At 34.4% G+C, this 18,816-nt stretch overlaps 4 protein-coding genes and 2 non-coding genes across 6 annotated transcripts; 3 read left to right on the forward strand and 3 right to left on the reverse strand.

Moving 5' to 3' along the window:
* The first annotated feature begins 5,445 nt into the window (after positions 1-5,445).
* Positions 5,446-5,527, forward strand: TRNAS-GCU. The gene has a single exon. It is a non-coding gene; the product is annotated as a tRNA-Ser (tRNA).
* A 329-nt stretch (positions 5,528-5,856) lies between these two features.
* Positions 5,857-5,938, forward strand: TRNAS-GCU. The gene has a single exon. It is a non-coding gene; the product is annotated as a tRNA-Ser (tRNA).
* A 3,728-nt stretch (positions 5,939-9,666) lies between these two features.
* LOC111789193 (probable galacturonosyltransferase-like 7) lies at positions 9,667-11,599 on the reverse strand. The gene has a single exon (XM_023669882.1). The coding sequence runs from the start codon at positions 11,092-11,094 to the stop codon at positions 9,991-9,993; it is 1,104 nt and encodes a 367-aa protein (XP_023525650.1). The 5' UTR covers positions 11,095-11,599; the 3' UTR covers positions 9,667-9,990.
* A 1,578-nt stretch (positions 11,600-13,177) lies between these two features.
* Positions 13,178-13,799, reverse strand: LOC111788948. Its single transcript, XM_023669543.1, has one exon. It carries the CDS (start codon positions 13,703-13,705, stop codon positions 13,244-13,246), a length of 462 nt encoding a protein of 153 aa, XP_023525311.1. The 5' UTR covers positions 13,706-13,799; the 3' UTR covers positions 13,178-13,243.
* Positions 13,800-16,604: 2,805 nt separating this feature from the next.
* Positions 16,605-16,907, forward strand: LOC111788494. Its single transcript, XM_023668831.1, has one exon. The coding sequence runs from the start codon at positions 16,605-16,607 to the stop codon at positions 16,905-16,907; it is 303 nt and encodes a 100-aa protein (XP_023524599.1).
* Positions 16,908-17,223: 316 nt separating this feature from the next.
* LOC111788495 (GATA zinc finger domain-containing protein 8-like) lies at positions 17,224-17,856 on the reverse strand. The gene has a single exon (XM_023668832.1). The coding sequence runs from the start codon at positions 17,854-17,856 to the stop codon at positions 17,224-17,226; it is 633 nt and encodes a 210-aa protein (XP_023524600.1).
* Positions 17,857-18,816: the final 960 nt, after the last annotated feature.

An 18,816-nucleotide genomic window follows, 5' to 3' on the forward strand; every position in this document is an offset into this window, starting at 1 on the left:
CGCGTAACACATAGTTAAACTAATTGTTATCTAATTAATGAGCCGACTTCAACTGGAAAGCCTAATTAATCGACTAAATATCAAAATATATTATCTTAATGTCCTTTTAATTACTTGCTTCCTTAATAATTAATTCCATTACTTTATAATTTTTTACCTTTTTTGGATTGTGACATTAAGCCAAATTAATGGGAAGTCTTTGTGTATGGTATATGCTTAAATGTAAAGTTAAAGTTTGGTTATAATTCTAATTAAATTATTGTTACATCGAATAATTTTTTTTATGATAGTTTATAAATTGGGGATTTAATGTCGAGGAAATTTAGAATTTAATATTTTTTAGATTANAAAAAAAAAAAAAAAAAAAAAAAAAAAAAAAACTTTAAACAAAATTGATTTAAGTCATTGTTAATGATGATAGTAGTAATAATTTTTCTACATATTCCTTGCCTATTAATATGTTACCATATATAATAATTTGACTTTTAATTAAATATAAATATGCTGATATTTTTGTGATATAATTGTAATTACAGATAAAAAATAATTGTAATTAGACACGATTACATGGAGACAAGATTTCATACGAGTATATTAAGATTTGTACATTTGTCTGTTGAACACGAAAAATAATAATTTTTTATATTTATTCAAAATTGCTACTGTGAATAACTAAAAAGAATGGTGTATCTTGTTGATATAGATAATAACTTTCATTTTCTTTAAACATTTTTTAGTCTTAATATTCTTAATTTATTTATTAAAATATATAGAGTAAATTTAATTTAATATTTAATAATTTGTAAAGATATTTATTAATAAAAACTTTATTGAAAACTTCATTTTAAATTTTGAAGTTTGAAAAATAAATAAATAAAAACTATAGAAATTAACCAATTTAAAATCGAACGTCCATTTGATTGATACGACAGAAATTGACTTTGTTTATCCAAATCTTATTGTCCTTATATTCTTAGTTTTATTATATTTTTCAATCTTATATTTTATTAAATATTCGATGAAAATATTAATTAAACATACATTTATTTATTTAAATCAAATTTAAAAATATTTGATGTATTTTCGAGACTAATTTTAAAAAAGTACTATAATTATTTCAAAAATGATCTACGATTTAGTTAGCGGGTTTCCACGAGTTTTATAATTTAAAAATTAAAAAAATCATTTAAAAAAACTATTGTAACAAATTTAAATGCAATTAAAGGGTGTGACAACTGTATTTTTTTTTCATTAAAGTTTTAATATTATTGAAATTTTATTTTATCTCTAACACAAACTTCAATAAGTTTTGAATTTATTATGAATTTCAAAGCTAACATTATTGTAAAATAATTGTAGTATAGTTTACGTATGTATAATTTCATTAACCGATCTTTGATATTATAAATGTTTTAATTAAATTTTTATATGATATAAAATGTAATAAAATATCTTATGCTTAGAACAATATTATCTCTAAGTTATAATTAAACTCATGTAGCTTTTGAACTTATGGTATTAAATATTATAATGCAAACTTTAAATGAAATAATGCATAAAGAGTTGTTGTAAAATAATTGTAGTATAATTCATTTAGTAATTTTAAAACCATACCTTAATTGATATGGATGTATTATTTTTCACTTATTATAGCGTGTATATAATTAAAGTATAAGTATTTGTTATTATTATTTTTTTTTTTTCAGAAAGTCTCTAAATTTTAAAATTTTTATAATAAATATCAATTGTCTTCGTATAACATATTTTATATGTATTTTCTAAAAGTAATTGATCTATTAGACATAAATTTGAATTATTTATTTAATAAAATTTTAAACGGTCATAACGTACTAAGAAGGGAGTAGGTTGTGACCCTGACATAAGAAGACAAGGTGGCGTTCTTCAAGTGGTGCCCATCCGACACGTATCATGATGCGACTGAGGAGGATAGTGCATCATCTAACACACCAAAGAGATGTACATTGAAGCTAAGATGAGGCATAATCAAGATGTAGTTAACAATTAGACAAAAAGTGACAAAGATATGCTTGATAAATGGTTAGGGGCTCAGGCCTTAACCTTGAAATCAAGATTCTGGAAGGAGTTTAGGCATGCGGCTCTGGAGTTAAGCTCATCCATGTTAAATATGAATGCTCATCGCGAACAACGTTCCACAAGACCGTATGACTATTTTGCCAAAATTATGTCTATTTCTGCCAGACAAAAAATGTTTGAGAATGTACCTCAGGGGGAGGCATGGTGTCAGTTCTCTACCACTCGTGAGCCATGTGATCTAAGCGAGCTACCATGCTGCACATACGTGTGTTACAACGAGGTCGAGACAAAAAATGTTTGAGAATGTACCTTAGGGAGAGGCATGGTGTCAGTTCTCTACAACTTGTGAGTCATGTGATCTAAGCGAGCTACCATGCTGCACATACATGTGTTACAACGAGGTCGAGACAAAAAATGGTTGAGAATGTACCTTAGGGGGAGACATGGTATCAGTTCTCTACCACTCGTGAGCCATGTGATCTAAGCGAGCTACCATGCAGCACATACGTGTGTTACAACGAGGTCAAGCGTTGCGAGACAAAGTCTCGAGCAACTTCCTTTAAAACGGAATTTTCAAGTCACAGATAATTGAATATACATGCACGGACAACGTGTGTGGCTGAACAAACTTGAATTCCATAAGAGTTAGGTTCAGTTGGCAAGAGAGAATCTCACCTAAGATCTGACAAAGCCACATATCATCCCGAAAAATATGAATGAGGCTTGAGTTTCCCTTAAGGCTTGTTACTAAGACTATAATTTTTTTTTCTTAAACAGATAATAAAACCCCATCAAGAATGAATTCAATTCCAAATTATATTTTTTTAAAAAAAAAAAAATTAAAAGTGATGGCATTTCCAGGTTACAATTGTCAATTGAGCCTAAATATATTCATTGTCCATAAAGTTCAAATTTTTGGTTCGTTGTTGTATCCAGCTAGCTTCGGATTCCGTGGGACCCCCATCGAGGGTTGTACGTGGACCCATGTCACGCTTCAGTTTTTTTCTTTTCTTTTACTACGAGACATACTTACACCAATCAGAGCTTGACAAGTGGTAAAAACCCTCCGAGCTGCTTACATGTCATGGCTTCTTCCAGTTCGAGTTGACCTTATTTTTATAGATATGAGGTTTTTACCGCTTAAATATAAGATTTTTACCGCTTAGACATGTTGAAATATTGTTTTAGTTAAATATACTTTTTCCTATTCTAAAAGTCCCAAATAATTTACAATCTTTAAAGTCATGAATTTTCAACCAAAAAGGGAAATCGACCTTTTCTACCCTCCCGCAAACAATAGCAAAGAGAGAGGAATGATATGATTAAGGGGCAATTTTGGGTGTGATTAAAAATAATTAATTGTTGTATTATGATTGAGAAATAATAATTAAAGAAAGAAAGAAAAGAAAAGAAAAAGGTAATTAATACACTTAATTAAATGATTTTAATCATATACTATAGATTTCGAGTTTTATTCTTCATAATATCTATACTATATGATTTTATTAAATTTCTAAACTTTATATTAAAACTTGATGCTTCATGAAATTAATACACTTTATTTTCACCACAAAAAAAAAAAGCCAAAAGAATATCACACGCGTCATCATCACAATTTTTATTCTTCCCTCAGATCATCAATTTGCACTACAATTTAAAATTATTTTGAATTATTAAACATAAAATTGAATATTTATTTAAATTTATTTAAATAAAAATAAAAAATAAAAAATAAAATATATGATTGTAGTTATAGGATTCCCATTTTACAACTTAGGCTTGCAAAATAAGGATCAATTTCATTCTCACATGGACATGGACAAAGTTAAAGTAATTCATCATTATAATGATTCTAAGTTTTAGCTGGCAACAACATTTAAAAAAAAAATAAAAAAGAAATAATTAAAGTAAAATATTTAAATTGGAATGTCTCATATTTGTCGGTTCGAATATATAGAGTTAAATATTTAAATCTTCGACTTATTGAATAAAAAATATATATTTCTTAATTTGTATAGTTAATAAAATATAATTAAAAAAAAATTGATTTGGAATTTATTCAATAAATAAATAAATAATTTATAAAAGAGCAATTTTCCTTTTGCTCCTCGTATGTTTCTCTTTTTCTTTTTATGCCCTTAGGAATTTGATTTTGTGAAAGAGAGAGGATATTTTTGCAAATTTGGCAATATTAGACTCGAACGTATAATATAATTAGTCTAAAAATAGGTAATGAGGGGTTTAAATTTTCACCGTTAATTGAAATACGTTAAATATAAGGACTAAAATGAAATTTTGGAATTTTATTTTATTTATTTATTAATTAATTCAATTAAAAGTTATGCAAAACCCAAATACAAGCAATTGAAGGATGTAAAGGTGGAAAATATTCCAATAAAAAAAAAGAAAAAGAAAAAGAAAATTGGTATAGATTCCCTCACCAATGTGCCTTTTTTAAAAAAAAATAATAATAATAATAATAATAATAAATAAAAAATAAAAATACAAAATCTGGTTGATTCTTCCAACATCAAAGGATGAAAAAGTACAAATTTTTATTCTCTTTTAATTTGTGAAATGAGTTGTCATTTTGTGGGCATTAATTATTATATTTTGGATTTACCCATTAATTCATTTTTTTTATATATAAAAATTAAAATAAAATGAATTTTGAAGTATTTATTTATTTCGTAGTAGAAAATGGCACCTCATCTCACTAAATTAAATAATATTGGCATTTAGTTCTTAATTATATATATATATATATATATATATATATTAATTGAATTAATGTCAATTTTTATATGGTTTGGCAGTTTGGATTTGATTTTCAGCATTTAATTTTGTGTCTTGATTTTCGTAGGTATCAATAATCAAATTTAAATTATAAATTCATTCTTATTATAACCCGAATTCAATTATGGACTTTATTGTAAAGTACACAATATGACTTTTTGAAGTGAGAAAAATTGGAGAATTATTTGGTAACTTATTTGTATATATAAATATAGGGAAAATTACATTTTGTTGTTCGTAAAAGAAAACGTAGGTTATGGTTCTAGTGAGAGAAATAAGTGAGAGAAGATGAATTTAGTCGTGAGTTTTCTTCGTGAACTTTGAAACATGGGGCTCGCTAAGAGAAGAATGGAAAATAAATAAGAGAGAGAAGTACGGCATAAACTTAAAAAAAAATTGCATATGGTTCGAGTACAGTAAAGTATATAAGATATCAATTATCATCTCAAAGGCTAGGGTTGGATTGTTTACCTATACAATTTTTTAATAATAAATGACCCATGGGCCCAAATATAATAAGTCCATAAATTGAGCCCAAGATCCAATCCTAATTTATAATTTTAATATTGATATATTAATTTTATGACAAAAAGCGTCGCTTTGGCCGAGTGGTTAAGGCGTGTGCCTGCTAAGTACATGGGGTTTCCCCGCGAGAGTTCGAATCTCTCAGGCGACGATTTGCTTGGTTTTTTTGTTTTTTTTTTTCTTCTTTCTTCTTTCTTCTTTACCTGTTTTTAATAAAAAAATATTTTAATAAAATAAGGTTACTTGTTTGGATTTGTACTATTTTTTTAAAATAAAAAATAATAATACTCTTTTGATGATTTGAATTTAAGAGAAGTTGATGCAATAGATGACCTAGTNAAAAAAATATTTTAATAAAATAAGGTTACTTGTTTGGATTTGTACTATTTTTTTAAAATAAAAAATAATAATACTCTTTTGATGATTTGAATTTAAGAGAAGTTGATGCAATAGATGACCTAGTTTCTTCAAACAACCAATGTTGCTTTGGCCGAGTGGTTAAGGCGTGTGCCTGCTAAGTACATGGGGTTTCCCCGCGAGAGTTCGAATCTCTCAGGCAACGTGTTGAGCTTTTTATCATTATATCGACGTGACAACTAACCTATTTTCTTTAAACAAGAAGTGTTGCTTTGGCCGAGTGGTTAAGGGGGTTTGTGTGCGCTAAGTATATGGGGTTTCTACGAGTGGTTAAGGTGTGTGCCTGCTAAGTATATGGGGTTTCTACGAGTGGTTAAGGTGTGTGCCTGCTAAGTATATGGGGTTTCTACGAGTGGTTAAGGTGTGTGCCTGCTAAGTATATGGGGTTTCTACGAGTGGTTAAGGTGTGTGCCTGCTAAGTATATGGGGTTTCTACGAGTGGTTAAGGTGTGTGCCTGCTAAGTATATGGGGTTTCTACGAGTGGTTAAGGTGTGTGCCTGCTAAGTATATGGGGTTTCTACGAGTGGTTAAGGTGTGTGCCTGCTAAGTATATGGGGTTTCTTCGAGTGGTTAAGGTGTGTGCCTGCTAAGTATATGGGGTTTCTCCGTGAGAAGTAATTAATTGATTCGTGACGTAAAAGCTAACCTATTTTCTTCAAAAAAGTGTTACTTTGGTCGAGGCATGAGACTACTAAGTTCATGAGATTTCCCCGCGAGATTTCCAATCACTACGGCAACAAATTGAATTTTTATCTCCATTGAAGTAGAAATCACTTGACTTAGAATTGTGTGACGATCCATCGTTACAACAGGTCTCAATTTATACTTCAAAGAAAATTTTACAAATGATCAATTTTATAAATATTTTCTTACAATCTAGTAAAAAAAAATGTTTGAATTATAAATTTAGTACCTAATAGTCTCTACAATGTCACCAATCACGACGTGTTTTGAGTCAACACGCTGAACAACCTGAAAGGCAAGCTTCACCAAGCGCTCCGGTGGGCAACGAGGTCGGTTAAGAACATTTTCTCGAGGCACAACGCCCTGTTTGCAACTCGAACTGACTATTTTGGAAAGCAACTCCCAACCATACTGAAACCCATTTGGGACAACTTTCTAAATGTGTGCGTAGTTAGATCCAAAATAATTGTACGGATGAAAAATCTATTCAATCCAAAAATCATGGTCCCAATATATTGCAAACCACTACAATTACTTTGTAGCAGCTTTAATTAATTAATGCATTTATGATAGTTGCCTATAATTGGCATAATTCATCCCTCACAATGCTACATTTTCCTACTACAAACATTTCATCATCCTACTACAAACATTTCATCACGATATCATTCCATAAGTCTCAATACACCCTGGTCTTTATCTATTTAGCTATGTTCAAATTGATTTTACAAGAGTAACTACTGAAAGTCATAGTACCACGAATCAATCAACCAATGCAATAATCGAGCACAATCGATCAGATGAGGATTATATGATCAGCTGCTAAATTTGATGGATTGTGTTACTCAGATGATCAGATACTAAAAGACATGAAAGATAAAGCATCCAGCAAGAAAACCATTGTTTCAACTAGTGACACAGATAACAATCTTGTTATAGAAACCACAAAGTTTATTTAAAAACTAAAAAAAAAATCATAAAACAAAAGATTTCTATGCACACACATATACAGCTATTACCTCCATATCCTTCACAAGTTCGAAAGTGTAACGACCCGGACCCACCGCTAGCAGATATTGTTCTCTTTGGACTTCCCCTGAAGGTTTTAAAACGCGTCTGCTAGAGAAAGGTTTCCACACTCCTTATTAAAGGGTGTATCGTTCTCCTCCCCAACCAATGTGGAACATCACAGAAAGATTCCTTTGTGGGCAAAATTTAGGTCCGAATCATATGTGTGTGCTTCCTCGTTTAGATCACATCTGAAAGAGAGAGCGATACAATATTCAATGAGAAAAATCTAAAGCTCAAGAAAATGCATAAAAACTATTTAAAAATCCAGAGCAGCAGAAGAATGGTCCCCTCATTTCAAGATCAATTCCATGGCTGTTTCAAGCTGTAAGGGATCCAAAGCTTACTCTTTTTTGAAAACTACGTGCATGTGGCGTTCATCATACATCCCAACCCCATCGATTTTCTTCTATTCCCCACACTACTAGCCGTCCATTTCAAGATTTAGATTTCTCCCAACGGCTGTGATTGTATAGATCTTTTTGTTTTACTTCTATTCAGGAAAAACAAAGCAACATTAAGGCATATCTGTCTTTAAAATAATCACAAGAACCAGTCTGGCATGACGGCACGAGCAATGAGACTTAAAGGGAAGAAAGGGATAGATGTTTGCCTCATCCTTAATCCAAAGACAAAGCACAAAAGACTAAAATAAGTAAATTATTTTCAGAATAAAGATCAATCCAATCATGGAGGCCCCTGCCACGTGTGGTATTCTGACTTCACTCAACTTAACAGCAAAGAAAGAAAAATCTAGATTTTCTATCTACATAAAAAATGCAATGATAAATAGAGCACGAGGTTAGTTACCTATTAAACTGTAATTTAAAAAGTTGATGTAGAACCAAGTGGAAGCTCACCTGCTACAATTTCAGCCAACTTACATGTAATGTCATGGGAAAATTCAGTTACAATTAATTGGATACTTAACATAAAGAACCAAATTTGATACAATTAATTTGATAAACTTCAGATGAGCTATAGGTAAAGTTTATCCAATCTAGTCAGCCACATCAGAACTTGTCCCCACACAGTGAACAATGAGACACATGGGGATCCTTCAACCTACATGCTGTTCTAACTATAAATTCCTCAACTTTTGCCTTTCTAAGCGACAAAAGAGTATTAATAGTGAAACGGATGGATAAATCTGTTACTTCCCCTTCATCAATCCGCCTACTTTTGGGCTACCATTTTGAGCAAAAGAAATAAATATATAGCATCTAAATGCAGAGGAAGAAACCAACCTGAGGATAGCTCAATAGTTAGAACTCTTAACATGATCAAATCTTCGTACCATGATGATATCTTCTAGAAAAAATGATAGTAAGAAAAGGGAAGGACTAAAGAAAAGCATATGGAGGTATGACCCCACCCGTTTGGGTAAGGCCATAAGAAAATGACATTGGATCAATGAGTAGTTAACAAGTCACCTGAACATGCCACCGAATCCGCTTTTCTTTAACTCAAAAGAGACCATGGACTTTACCTCTTACCAAAACACCTTTAAGATTCTTCCAATACTACAATTTCGACCTACAACTGGCACAAATTGGGATATCTTAGAAACATTCAATCGATCCCTTTTGGCCACTTGTGGCAATTCAGGATAAGTTTCTAATAATTTATACACACTAGCATAAAGCCCAAACCCTCATGCTCCCATATTTTCCTGATACCCTTCTTCCAATTCTCAAAACGTAGGCCACACTTTCTGATCTTAGAAAGAAAACCCAGACGTTGAGGCTAAAAAAAATGTTCCAACTTTGCTTAAAGTCTGACAACTCGGTTCTAATTTTAACAGAAAATCCCTTGAGAATAGTGGTGTATGCCTATAGAGTTATGTGCTGGTGCATCAATGTACACAATTCTTGAAATGAGTCAAAGTAAGAGACATATATGAAATGTTAACCGTACCTTATGAGAGGAGAATCCCAAGAGCCAAATTTGTTGTTTAGATGGAGCCAGAGTGCTGCAGCGAATAATCTGTGTTGGGTCAGCCAAGGAAATTCCATGTCCATAAACCACAACTTGATCACTTCAGGCAAGATCACCATGTGAAGGATTGGATGGCTACACTCTGATAAATAATCATACCAAACTAGCAAGAGCAAAGAAAGGAGCAAGAAACAGAATTGATTGATTGTTGATATCAATACACGGAAAACCACCATCAAGTTTCCATTCATAAAAGAATGCAAAATCTGTACAAACAAATCGAATGGCCCGTTTTTTCCCATTTATTTTTCAGAGCCAGTAAAAATCGTAAAATAGGATACACATCGCCTGGAAGATGGAGTTAGAAGAAGAAGCACAAAGTGACTGGAGAGAGACAAAAAACCAAAAAAAAAAATAGGACTACAATTGAAAATTTTATCAAGATAAGCGTCAAAACATTCCTGCTGGAAATTTACCGGCGACCTCATATATCCCCTAAGTTTTCTTTACTGGGAGTATCCGTACAAGTCGTATGGTGACCATAGAGAATCCAGTGGGCATGGTTGTTTGGAGTCCAGCCTCAACCATGGCTTACCACTGCCGGACCAATGCAAGAGGCTCGTCGGACCAGGGTGGAGGTCACGGCAGCTGCCTCTGATGTTATCACCTCCTAAACCATGCTGGTTCCACCGGTGCTCGATGGTCGCCACGTTTCCGGCGAAAACCAACAGGAACGGCGGCAGTGACCCAAGTTCATAGATGCGATTACTCTTCTGAAGCTTCATCCACCATTCAATTTTCTCCGTGAACCCACCATCCCTCCACTTAACCAGATCTATGACCATAACGCCGGTGTTGAAGTAACAGGGTTTTCTTCCATCAAATGTGCCGGAATATCTGTCGTCGGACCAGAAACGCGCTGTGAAATACTTGCTGAAATTGGCATGGCAGTACACAGGAGCTCCAATTGTCCACTCACCCAAACTCGTCGTCCATAGCTTTCGGATATCGTCAACCACAATTAGATCAGAATCCAGGTAAATTACCTTCTTGACACAAGATTCGAGCAACCCAGCCAAGTAATTTCTAGCATAATTAAGCGGCTGCTCCAGAGCTTGCCTCACCGAGGTGGAGATCAGATCGCGGACAATCTCCGGATCGAAATAGTACACTTTGAAATTCAACCGAGGGAAAGTGGATCGAACGAAATCCTCGAGATTGGTATCCGAAACGAGGAAATGGAAAAAAACACTCTCCGGACAAAGTGAGTTTCGAAGAATCGAATTGACGGCCGCAACAGAGCCACGAAGGTACTCCACGTCAAGCGTAATGGCAACATGAACCAAATTCGGATCGCACACACCAAATTTCCCAGAAAATTTAGGGTCACCGCCACGGCACTGACCGGCATTGCGGAATGTAGATGCCTTTCGGAAGGAGAATCGGTTCAACGATCTGGAAGAAGCAATATGAAAAGGTAAACGAAGGTAAAAATCAAGATGAGAGGATCGAATGGCTTCAGCCGGAGGAAACGATTGCAAAGCCGGAGCAAGCACAATCATCACCATTGCGGCAGAGAAAACCCTCGATAATTTCACCAACCAAGGCATATTCACCCTTTAAATCCCCTCCTCCTCCTCCTCCTCCTTCCACTTCAAACCAAATCGATCTACCAAAATCGACAATAAAGAACACGTTCGAATGACCGTTAGGGTTCCTTTAACGTCCTCTAGAGCTCTCTTTAAAACAATACATGTAAAATCAACAACAAATATAACCTCTGAACGAGATCGAATCAATCTTTCTCCTCCCTGCGAGTGCGTATCAAAGCGACAAAGTATGCCGTGGGAACAAAGCAAGCAGAGAAACGAAAAAGGCAGAAAAAAGAAGACAAAGATTATAACGATGTAGACAAGAGCATTGAACCGAAATCAGACCTCAAAACAAACGCCGGAGAGAGGAGTTTTCCGGCGGCCGGTCTACAATGCAATTCCCTCTCTCCTCAGCTTCTCTCCCTCTATTACTCTCTTGGTTGCAGAGCAATGGAAGAAGACAAAGCTGCAGACCCACAACGTGGTACAGTGAAGAGGCCTCTTTTTCCGCGGATCCCCACAATGACCTAAATATTAATTATTAAAATTTTGGGGGTTAGAAGGTCAATTACTTTTTTTATTTATTTATTTATTTATTTATTATTATTATTATTTAACTAAATTAATACAAATATTCACAAACTTTACCCTTTTATCCTTAAAATATTATCCACTCTTTTGGATATATCATTATCCATTGCCAAAATTTTAAACAATATTAAAATAATTATTTAATTTTTATTTTTGAATTTTGGTAATAATTCAAATATTTTATTAAATCAGTTGATTATCAAAATGACGTATAAAATCCGCGTTGTTAGTCTAGTGACAATGATTTTTTTAGACTCGGAAAAAAAAAAACATCGAATTTGTGACAATGAACATGTTTCTCGAAGAAGATTCATCTCCTTTCTCATAAGAATTTATAATTCTTTTAATTAAGTCGTTGTAAATGAATTGATCTCGATAGAACGGTTTAAATTAATTAATTTATAAATATTTAAAGTTTATCTCTTAGAATTTAAAATTATTTTATCCCATTATATATTAAATAAAGTTACCACTGGTTTATTTATTTTACCAGAATTTTTAACTACTGACTTCAACCATTTTTACTATTTCAAATTATAAAATTATTGAGAAACATTTCTTTTTCTTTTCTCGCGTGTTAATAATAAGAATCCTAAAAAAATGGTTTAAATATAAATAAAATTTGATTGAGAAAATTTAATTTAATTTAATTTAATTTTAAGTTGGATATTGAATGGGTCAAACTAAAAGGAAATCAAAAGCTTAGATTTAAGGTCCAATTCAATTGGACCATGATCCAAAAGCCCACATCGACTTAGGCCCAATTACAAAAAGCCCAAATCGACTTAGGCCCAATTAAAAAGTACATATGATCCAACTAAACTAGGCGAAAGTGATCAAACGATGCATAAACGACATGATCGCTACGTACCTACCTTGTCGACGTGGTAGAAACATCGATAAAGTAGACAAAGACCGAGTGAATTGACAATACTTAAGTATTCAACAATATAGAAACTTGAAGGAGATAAAGATGTTGCTCGAGATCCAAGAGAATAGGAAGGATTTACTGGCGAGTTTCACTGATCTAATTTTATTCTTTTAATAAATTTAACACCAGACGTAATTAGCTTAGTTTTTAATGTCAATTGACCAACACTTACGAATAGAAACACTTATTTTATTACGTTTTAATAATATTTATTTTTTTAATCTATCTCGTTTCCGCTAACAACTTTGACCCGACTCGACTCAATGGAAATGAGTTGACTAGAGAAAGCCCATGTGCTTTCTTCTCAATGATTCCAAATTAAACATAAATATATTTTTAAAAAAACCCTAAAATTCAAAGGTAAAGTCCAAATTGATTTAATAAGCTCTTACTGAATATTAATTAAACAATAATTATTTCCCATTTAAAAAATAATGAAGATTAAAACGACGTCGCTTTTCTTAAAACAGCTGAATTGTTTTAATAATATAATTTATGGTGTAAATTTGAATTAATTTGTTAAATAACAAGCATTATATATTTATCTTCAATTAATTATGAGATTATTAAAATATTTATATTAAACAACAAAGACTAAAATTGAAATAATGCTGAAAAATTAAAAATTAAAAAAACATATATTTTTCACCTGGGCCCGGGTGTTTCCAATTCGGGTCCGGCAATGGCAGCGGGGCGGTGGACCACCTGCCGCTGGGCTGCCACCATGGATTTATAGATCTCCAGAATGATCTTCTCGTCGTATTCCTTCGCCGGCCGCTTGCCAAAACCGGCCATGCCGTCGCACATAACGGCGGCGCCGCCGCCGGAGAAAACCCGGGAATTAGCTAATCCGAGCATCATATTGACATAGGCATCACGGAGGCGGATGAGGAGTTTCTTCGGGGATGGAAATTTCCGAAGGAATCGGAGCTTCGGAGAGATCTTGAACCGCCAGAACCGCCGCCGCGTGTTTTGGGTCGACCCGAACCCGATCTGGGCCAGCCGCCTCCGCCGCCGTGACGACCGGTTAAGTTTCTGGTAGGTTCTTTTCTTCCAGTAGCCTCTTATCCCTTGGAACCATTTCTCAGAAACCCCATTTTCATCCATTCTCTCTCTCTCTCTCTTCCGTTTTCTCTCTCTAGAATTGTGAATTTGGGGAAGATGAACCAGTGGGTGAGAATCCGAAGCTGAATATATTTGATGTTGAATTATTAATAAAAATTAAAAAATCATTTCATTAATTAACCAATAAATAATTTTAATTTTAATTAACAAAACCCTCAAAACCAAATGAAATAAATAAATAAATAAATAAATTATGAAAAATCTTGAATCTAGCACATGGGTTAAAAAAGTCAAAACTCAATAATAAAATTCCATATAAATTTTAATTTGATTTCTTTCCATAATTTTAGAAAAATTTAAAATAAAATTTTATAATAGTAACCATACCCACCAATAATTTTTTTTTTTTTAATTTATAATATGAAGAAAAAAATAAAAATTTTGGTAAGTAATTTTGATAGATTAAAAAGCATTAAATAGAATATTAATAATTATAAATAGTTGAATTTTATTAGGTATTGTGGGGAGGAGAGGTTATTAAATGGAAGGAGGGATTTCCTACCTAAGTATCACGGAAGTTGCTATCTAAATTTAATGTGGATGGATATGACACGTGCCATGGGTTACTCTATTAATTACATCATTAATTCACATTAATACTTCATATTCTAATATCAATTTTTCAAATGGATTCGATCCAACTACACGTCTTGTTTTTCGGGTATGTTGGTGATACTGTGAGACCCCACATCGATGGAAGGTGGGAACAAAATACGTGGAAAACTCTCTCTAGTAGACGCGTTTTAAAACTAAGACTGACGACGATACGTAACGGTGTGAGACAATATTTACTAGCGGTGGCTTTAGAGTGGTATCAGAGTTAGACACTGGGTGGTATACAAGCGTGGACGCTGGGTTGGTTGTGATTTGATTGATTTGATTATGTAATCCCTTACGTTTGTGTTTGTAATTTGAAATTTGTTTTGTTCTTTGTTTGGAATAGTTGACCATTTGATTTTAATTTTAATAAATAAACATAATGTGCATGGTCGAGAATATTGTAAGACCCCAAACCAATAATTATCTTTAATTTAATATTTGTTCTCGTTCTTTATTGTTCTCGACAAGTTAGTTTCGTTCTTATCTCGAATATGACAGTACAATTTTCTTATTTAATATGACGATTTTCTAATGCTTATTAGTTATATATCCAAAATTCAATCATAAATTATTTGGTACACGTCTTTTATTTGTTGGGTTGGAAGTTAAGTAAATATTTGGTAAGAAAGGGTATCTTACGTGGAACGAAACTTTCCATTGTTGTATAGAATTTGGTAGAAGTCGTAGTATTTGTCTCATTTGGTTGTATGTATGCTTTTGAAAAAAGTCACAAACTTTGGTGGAAAATGACTCCTTTCCTTATCTAATGGTCGTAAACGTGTTATTTGGCTTTTGCGTTCGACCTCGAACGAATGGATGTCTTATTGTTCAAGTGGAGCTTATGGTTGCACGTATTTCTAGAGAGTTCAATTAAGTTATCGGTCGTGTTTTTTGACTCTTTAGAATATATTCGATGTTTTTCACGTTTGACAGTGGTCTCTTTCTACCTTCAATATAAATCTTTTAGGGAAGATGTCAATTTATCAATTCCATCAAATTGCACGTTAAAATTTGATATATGTTGCACCTGTTACCTCGAGCTTGAATAAATATTGCAGCTTTTACCGATAGATAGGCTTTCGTTTGAAAAGACGTAGACATGTCTACGAAGTGGGGCGGGACAGAAACCGGGAAGCCTGTGTCATCTCCATCCTTGCCTTCTGTTCCATTTTTCGTCTCTGTCTCATGTTTCAATTCCCGTCCCTGTCTCATGTTTCAATTCTCGTCCCTGTCTACTGTTTCAATTCCAATTATCTCATCTCCAGTTTCAATTCCAATTGCCTCATGTTCCAATTTCCGTCCCTGTCTCATATTTCAATTTTCTTCCCTGTCTCCTGTTTCAATTCCATTTGCCTCCTGTTTCAATTTCCACCTCTCCTGTTTCAATTTCCGTCCATGTCTTCTGTTTTCAATTCCAATTGCCTCCTATTCCAATTTCCGTCCTTGCCTCCTGTTTCAATTCTAATTGCCTCCTGTTTCAATTCTAATTGCTCTCCTAATCCAATTTCCGTCCTCCTGATCCAACTGTTTATCCAATTTTCCATCCCTGTTGTTCCAATTTCCGTCCCTACCTCCTGTTTTAATTCCAATTGCCTCCTGTTCCAATTTCCGTCCTTGCCTCCTGTTTCAATTCTAATTGCCTCTTATTCCAATTTCCGTCCCCGTCTCATGTGTTCAATTCCAATTGCATCCTGTTCCAATTTTCGTCCCTGCCTACTGTTTCAATTCCAGTTGCCTCCTGTTTCAATCCGTCACTGCATCTTGTTTCAGTTCTAATTGCCTCTTGTTCCAAATTCCGTCCCTGCCTTCTGTTCCAATTTCCGTCCCTACCTCCTGTTCGTTCCTAATTCCGGTTCTAATTTTTGTCCCTGCCTCATGTTTCAATTCCAATTCCAATTCCAATTCCGGGAAATGTTAGCCGGGAATTTAGGGTTTAGGTTAATGAGTGGATTTTTTACCCATTTTTTAAAATAATTTGCAATAACGTCTAACCGATTTTTGCGCTTGCTTCGCCGGATCCCGCCTTCTTCTCCGTTAAGCAATTTCCCAAAACGATGAACAGAAAAAACCATTAAATAATAATAATAATAATAAAATAAAACAGAGATTTCCGTACGACACAGAGATCGGGAAAACCAAACGTTGTAAGGCTTCCAGCTCATCTCCCAGTATCACTACTCTCGACTCCACACATCACACACCACCATTCCAATATTCTCTCTCTTTTTCCGATTTTACCCCTCTCCGCTCCGCCGTCTCCAACTTACTTCCTCCCATTCCAATGGCCCATTTCCAATCGGCCCACGGCGGCGGACGATGCGTCGAGATTGTCAGCGGCAAACGCTACGGAGGAGACGGCAGCTGTCAGATCTACGGCTCGCCCAATCTGGCTACATCTACGAACCGGGTTGGGTCGGCAGCAGCGGCTGCGAAACCCTGGCGGTTCGGCGACCCGGAGGGGAAACGGAGGAAGAGGATCGCCAAGTATAAAGTTTATACGGTCGAAGGGAAGGTGAAGGATTCGCTGCGGAAGGGCCTACAGTGGATTAAGACCAAATGCTCCCGGATCGTCCATGGATATTGATCACAATCAACCAACGGTCACGATTTCCTCCCTCTAATTTAGACTCTATTTTTATCTTTTTATTTGGTCAATTTATTTTCCATAATTGTTACGACATTTATTAGAATCAAAATTGAGATATTTATTGCAACAATAATTATACAATTATTTAATAATAAATTTTATTTTTCAATTTATAAATAAATTAATAAAGATTCAAATAATTAGATACCAAACATTATTACAAGCCTTCACTAATTTTCCCTTTTTCCCTCATAAAATCAAAATATCATTCATCAAAATGGTAGAATTTTCCCATATCGCCCCCGCCATCGTCTTAGCCGATCGATCTCTTAATCATCTCTCGGTAACGAACGTCGGAGTTGGAGCGCCTCATTTGTTCGTAGAATCGAGCTATGAACATTTCTGCTTTTGCATCGATCATATCATCGACATTATCATCCTCGTCCATTTTTGGCTCGACTTGATTATCGTTCTCGTTGTTGTCATCATTGTTTTGGTCGAACTCTTGGAGATTGATAGCGGAAGCGTATCGGCTCATGCCATCAACGGAAGAAGCGGAGGACGACTTAACATCCTCGAAGCAGTCGATGGAGGGCGAGGCACGTAACGTGGCGTCGGGCATGGAGGGAACAATAATGGGTTGAGGATGTTGAGGTGAGTGATTGCTTTGGACATGTAAAGGGCGGATGGAGGCGACAAGGCGGTTCCACATGCCCTTAGAGGCAACCTCAACAGAAGCAGCATTGGGCTTGCTGGAGCGGCGGCGGAGGAGCATCAAAGCCACCCTGAGAATGTTAAGGCTCTTGTTCTTCTTCTTCGTCGTCGTGTTCTTAGGAGCGGCGACACCATTGTTGCCATTGTTGTCATTGTTACCGACTAGGTTGTTGTTGTTGTTCTTGTTGTCGTCGGTAATGGAAGATTCTAGAGAAATGAGGTTGTCTGCCATATTAAGGTTTTTTTGTTTGTTTTTTTTGTTTTTTTTTTTTGTTTTTTGTTTTTTTGGTTATGTATAGATTGTGTGGCTGGCTGCCTCTACCCTTTGCAGGGTGAGAGGAAGAGAAAATTAGTGAAAGGGAAGAAGGGAGGTTTAGGGTTTATATATATTATGGCCATTTTCAATTTGCTATAAATGAATTGTTCTCCTTAATTTTAGTGGAGAAACTTTAGGATCACTCCCATTTTTTTAGAACCAAAAATGCACGGTTACACACGTTAAATATTTTTAGGTAGGGTTGGTGTAACCAGCCCAAGCCCAAGCTCAAGCCCAAGCCCAAACCCAAACCTTAATCCACTGTTAGTAGATATTGATATGTTTGAGTTTTCTCTTTGGGGCTTCTCCTCAAGTTTTAAAAAGCGTCTACGTCCAAAGAGGACAATATTTGCTAGTGGTAGGCTTGAATGGTTACAAATGGTAGGACAATATTTGTTAGCGGTGGGCTTGGATGGTTACAAATGGTTGGACAATATTTACTAGCGGTAGGCTTGGATGGTTATAAATGTTATAATACTATTTGCTAGCGGTGAGCTTGGATGGTTACAAATGGTAGGACAATATTGCCTAGCAGTGGACTTGGACGGTTACAAATGGTATCAAAGCTAGACACTGAGTGGTGTGCCACCTATGACTTTTGGCTCTCAAAGGTGTAGATTGTGAGAGAGAAACGAAACATTCTTTGGGATGTGAAAAATCTCTCCCTAACATATGCATTTTAGAATCTTGAGGGGAAGCCCGAAACCGAAAACCCAGAGAAGATAATATGCACTAGTCATATATTTAGGCACGAATCTTTTAACTTTTTGTTGATTGGACAGTTTCATCTACCTTATAAATACTATGAATCCAGACAAAAAAAAAAAAAAAAAAAAAAAAAAAAAAAAAAAAAAAAAAAAAAAAAAAAAAAAAAAA

The sequence above is a fragment of the Cucurbita pepo genome, chromosome LG02 (genome assembly GCF_002806865.2).
Source record: "Cucurbita pepo subsp. pepo cultivar mu-cu-16 chromosome LG02, ASM280686v2, whole genome shotgun sequence".
Taxonomy (NCBI): domain Eukaryota; kingdom Viridiplantae; phylum Streptophyta; class Magnoliopsida; order Cucurbitales; family Cucurbitaceae; genus Cucurbita; species Cucurbita pepo.

What these genes read in the sequence shown, in the direction of transcription:
- LOC111789193 (XM_023669882.1), bottom strand. Translation starts at nt 11,094, where the DNA reads ATGCCTTGGTTGGTGAAATTATCGAGGGTTTTCTCTGCCGCAATGGTG.
- LOC111788948 (XM_023669543.1), bottom strand. Translation starts at nt 13,705, where the DNA reads ATGGATGAAAATGGGGTTTCTGAGAAATGGTTCCAAGGGATAAGAGGC.
- LOC111788494 (XM_023668831.1), top strand. Translation starts at nt 16,605, where the DNA reads ATGGCCCATTTCCAATCGGCCCACGGCGGCGGACGATGCGTCGAGATT.
- LOC111788495 (XM_023668832.1), bottom strand. Translation starts at nt 17,856, where the DNA reads ATGGCAGACAACCTCATTTCTCTAGAATCTTCCATTACCGACGACAAC.